This window comes from Chinchilla lanigera, unplaced genomic scaffold, assembly GCF_000276665.1.
Source record: "Chinchilla lanigera isolate Chin_1 unplaced genomic scaffold, ChiLan1.0 scaffold00081, whole genome shotgun sequence".
NCBI lineage: Eukaryota > Metazoa > Chordata > Mammalia > Rodentia > Chinchillidae > Chinchilla > Chinchilla lanigera.
The window spans coordinates 6,550,410-6,554,194 of NW_004955482.1; the positions used below are offsets into that span (position 1 = coordinate 6,550,410).

Genomic DNA, 3,785 nt, shown 5'->3' on the forward strand with positions numbered 1-3,785 from the left:
GCAAAACTGAACTCGGACCAGTTAATGAGGCACAGGAGAGCGTTGAAGGTGCCCAGAGGGATGCGCTGCTAGAGTCAGAGTGGCCCAGGCATTCCCTTCCCTGTCTCCTCCTTTAGGTGGCAACTGTGCAGGTGTGTGTGGTGGAATTAAGGGATCACGCTCACTCAAGCTGCAGCTTCTAGGAAGGGAGTTATTTCATATCTGGATGGTGTTTAAAAGCCAGTTTACACAAATGCAATTGTTCTTTTGAAACTTGCTGACCCTAAAAGGGTCATCTTGTAAGTCCTGCGGTTTCTTTCACCATTTTATGGGTCTGCTCTAGAAAGGAGAGGGTTTTTTTGCTTTTTTGTTTTGTTTTCTTTTTCAGGAGACTTTTTTTGGGGCCTTTATGAGACAGGGTCTCACTATACAGTTCAGGCTGGCCTTGGGCTCACTTTATAGCCCAGGCTGCTCTCGAACTTGTAATGATCCTCCTGCCTCAGCCTCCCCAGTGCTGAGATTACAGGCGTGTGCCACCGCGCCTGGCTAGGAGACGTTTTTTTTGAAGGGACTCCCAGCTCCAGCTGGCTTCACCCGCAGGGACAGGGCGACCTCACGTGGCGGCTTTCACAATTACCACTCTCACCGAGTTAGCGCATCCTGTACCAGGGCTGGTCCTCAGGACAAAGGGTCACAGACATAGCTGCCTCCTACATCACTACTGTTCTACACCACCACGATGTGAAAATAAAACTTTACTGCCAAGACTAGATTTTACTATATTGGACATTCCCGAGACTCTTACTTTATCAGTACATGATCATTTTGTTTCTTAATTTTATTTTTGTTCAGGCTGGCCTTGAACTTGCTGTGATCCTCCTACCTCAGCCTCCTCAGTGCTGGGATGGCAGGTGTGTGCCACCACGTCTGACTATCATTTTGGTTTGAGACTTTTCAAGGCCTCTCTGTGTGTTAGGAACGCTGCTACTTTGGGAGTACATACCATCAACCACCACCAAATCTTCCCACAGCGTTTCTCTACACGGAAAAGGGGAAAAGAGGAAAGGGAGGGAAAGGGGGGACGACAAATCCCATGAAGTGACTCTCAGAGAGCAGCAGATGGAGGAGGAGGAGAAGCCCCTCCTCCCACTCTGGGCCATGCCAGATGGCGCCTGGGCTCTCAGCACAGCCGGTGACTGGGCCACATCCAACACTTGCCAGCCAAGGCTGGGGCTGGGAGGCAGAGGTGAGGCCGGGAGGAGCTGGGGAGGAGCAGGGGGTTACATGGGGGGGAGCAGGCAGAGAGGGAGGGAGGAACAGGAGAGTCAGGGAGAGGCTGGAACAGCGGAACAGCGTGCTATGTACCACACCAGCCATGCCCACAGTCTGCCTGCAGTGACACTGTCGGGCCCCGATTGTCCGAGGTCACGGTCTGTCACACACGGCCAGCCAGCCAGAACTGAACCTCAAAAGACACATGCCAGCCAGCTGTGGTGGTGCACACCTGTCATCCCAGCACTTGGGAGGCTGAGGCAGGAAGGTCACTGAGAGTTCGAGACCAGCCTGAGCTACATACTGAGTTCAGCCTGAACTATATAGCAAGACCCTCTCTCCAAAACCCAAAACCAAAACACATCTTTCTAGTGGAGCATCTTCCCCACATGCATGCGGGCCCCCCACCTCGCCATCCTCTCCCCACACCAGGCCACCTCAACACCAGGCACACTTACCAAGGGGTACACCTGGGCACCCTCATCCTTCTGGAACAAAGTGTCCTCTGTGGACCTGGACACCAGGGACTCCCTGGAGTACCCTGCTCTGGTCTGGAATTGCGTGTCTTGGTCACCGTCCAAGTAGGATATGCCCTTTCTGGGCCTCGTGCTCCCCCTTTCTCCTCTGGCACCTCCCTGCTTCTGACCCTGGTCTCTTCCTTCCTGCTCCAGTGTGTCCTGCTGCTCGGGCTCCATTCCCGTACCCAGCTCGCCCGAGGATTTCATCTGTTTGTCAGGATGGACTTGGGCCAAGTCGACGTTTTCGGAGCCGTCTGACTGCGTCGACTGCTTGGAGCCAGTATCTCCAAGGATCTCCTTTATGGAGTAAGAGGGGTGTGACTCTGAATCCAGTCCCCACTGTCACGTCCTCCCGCAGACTCTCCTTTGCCAGCCCTGCTCTGCCCGTCTTAGTGGCAGCCTCCCCTGGAATTTTGAGATGTTTTTAAAAAGAATCTAGGCTGGTGTATGCCTGTAACCCCAGCACTCAGGAGGCTGAGGCAGGAGGATCATTATGAGTTCGAGGCCAGCCTGGGCTACAAAGTGAGCTCAAAGCCAGCCTACACTGCAGAGTGAGACCCTGTCTCAAAAAGAGAGAGAAAAAAATATATAAGGTGAGGAAGTAGCTCAGTGTGAAGGACCTGGGTTCTTCAAAAAATACAGATAAGACAGAGAGAAAATATCAAGGTATGTTGGATCTAATTTTGACCTGCCACCAGATCTACAACAACAAAATCATCCTTCCAAATGACACTGGTGATCTCCAAAAAGTTGCTGGTCACAACTACTTGTCCCTGGTGGTTTTGTTTTTTGAGTCAGGATCTCACTATGTAGCCCAGGCTGCCCTGGAATTTGCATGGATCCTCCTGCCTCTGCCTCCTGGGTGCTGGGGTTACAGGCGTGGGCCACCACACCACCCGGCTGAGTTACTGGGTCTTGGGGCATGCTGAGTTCTCACCCTGGGACCAAGGGGGTAGAGCCTACACCATGCCTGTCACACTCACTCTGTGCTGGGACAGCCCAGTTGGGCAAGCTCCTGCCCACCCTTAGAAAGTTAGCTAGGCACATGCCTCCTCCGGGAAGGGTGCCCTGACTGTCCTCCAGCCTGCTTAAATTTGCCCCTTAAAAAAAAATCGCCCGATGGGTCGGCAGGCTTCGTGTGCTGGGGTGCTCCTGCGGCTGCGTCCCTGCAGGCCCACCTGTCCTGGAGGGCGCCCCGAGGCCCCAGGCGCGGCGCTGGCCCGGGACCCAGGTCGTGACTGAGCGAGAGCAGCCGCGAGCCACTCACCAGGAAGGAGCCCAGCAGGTTGTACTGCGGAGCCGTCACGATGTCCCGGACTCCCGCGGCCTCCTCCTGGGCCTCGCCGGCCTCCGCCTCAGCCTCCTCCTGCTCCTGCTCCTGCTCTTCCTCCTCCTCCTCTCCTTCCTCATCCTGCTCCTCCTCCTCCTCCTCCCCCTCTTCCTCGTTCTCCTCCTCCTCCTCCTCCTGCTTTTCCCCTCCCTCTCCCTGTCCCTCTCCCTCCTGGGACCCTCTCCGTCCCCATGCGTCCTCTGGTGACTCCTGTCCTGTGTCCTCTACTTCTTTGTCGTCTTGGTTATACTCTTGTTCTTCCCCTTCTTTTTCTCCGTGCTCCTCTGGGGGCTCTCCTTCTGGATCCGACATCTCCCGTGCGGGCCCCTTTGGAGAAAGTGAGCCCACGGCGGTCAGCGGGCCGCTCCCATTCTGGCCCCCCGCGCCTGGGGCTGAGCGGCCGCTCCCGCTCCTCTCCCTGGGGGTGAGAAGAACTACACCGTGGGGAAAGCCCGACGGCCTTCCCTCCCTGGGACTAACCTCGGAGCCTCGAACTCATTTAGAAGATGTTCACAGCCCCGCGAGCTGCAAAACACGGCCGCAGGCTCTCGCCCCGGGAAGCGAGCGGCGCCAGCGCGCGGCTTCCAAGCCCGGCCGAACCCGCTCCCGCGCCCACCTGCCGGACCGCGTCTCCTCGGCCCGAGGTCTAACCTCCCTCCCCGCCAGGTGAGTGCGTCTAACCTCCC

The 3,785-nt window shown here is 56.5% G+C and overlaps 1 protein-coding gene across 1 annotated transcript in view; it reads right to left on the reverse strand.

Moving 5' to 3' along the window:
- Positions 1–3,152, reverse strand: part of Wdr66 (WD repeat domain 66) — a gene marked incomplete at its 5' end in the record, with an annotated part of 44,999 nt that extends 41,847 nt beyond the window's left edge. The window contains 2 exon segments of the mRNA XM_013503582.1: positions 1,710–2,066; positions 3,037–3,152. Coding sequence (XP_013359036.1) covers positions 1,710–1,976 — 267 coding nt within the window.
- Positions 3,153–3,785: the final 633 nt, after the last annotated feature.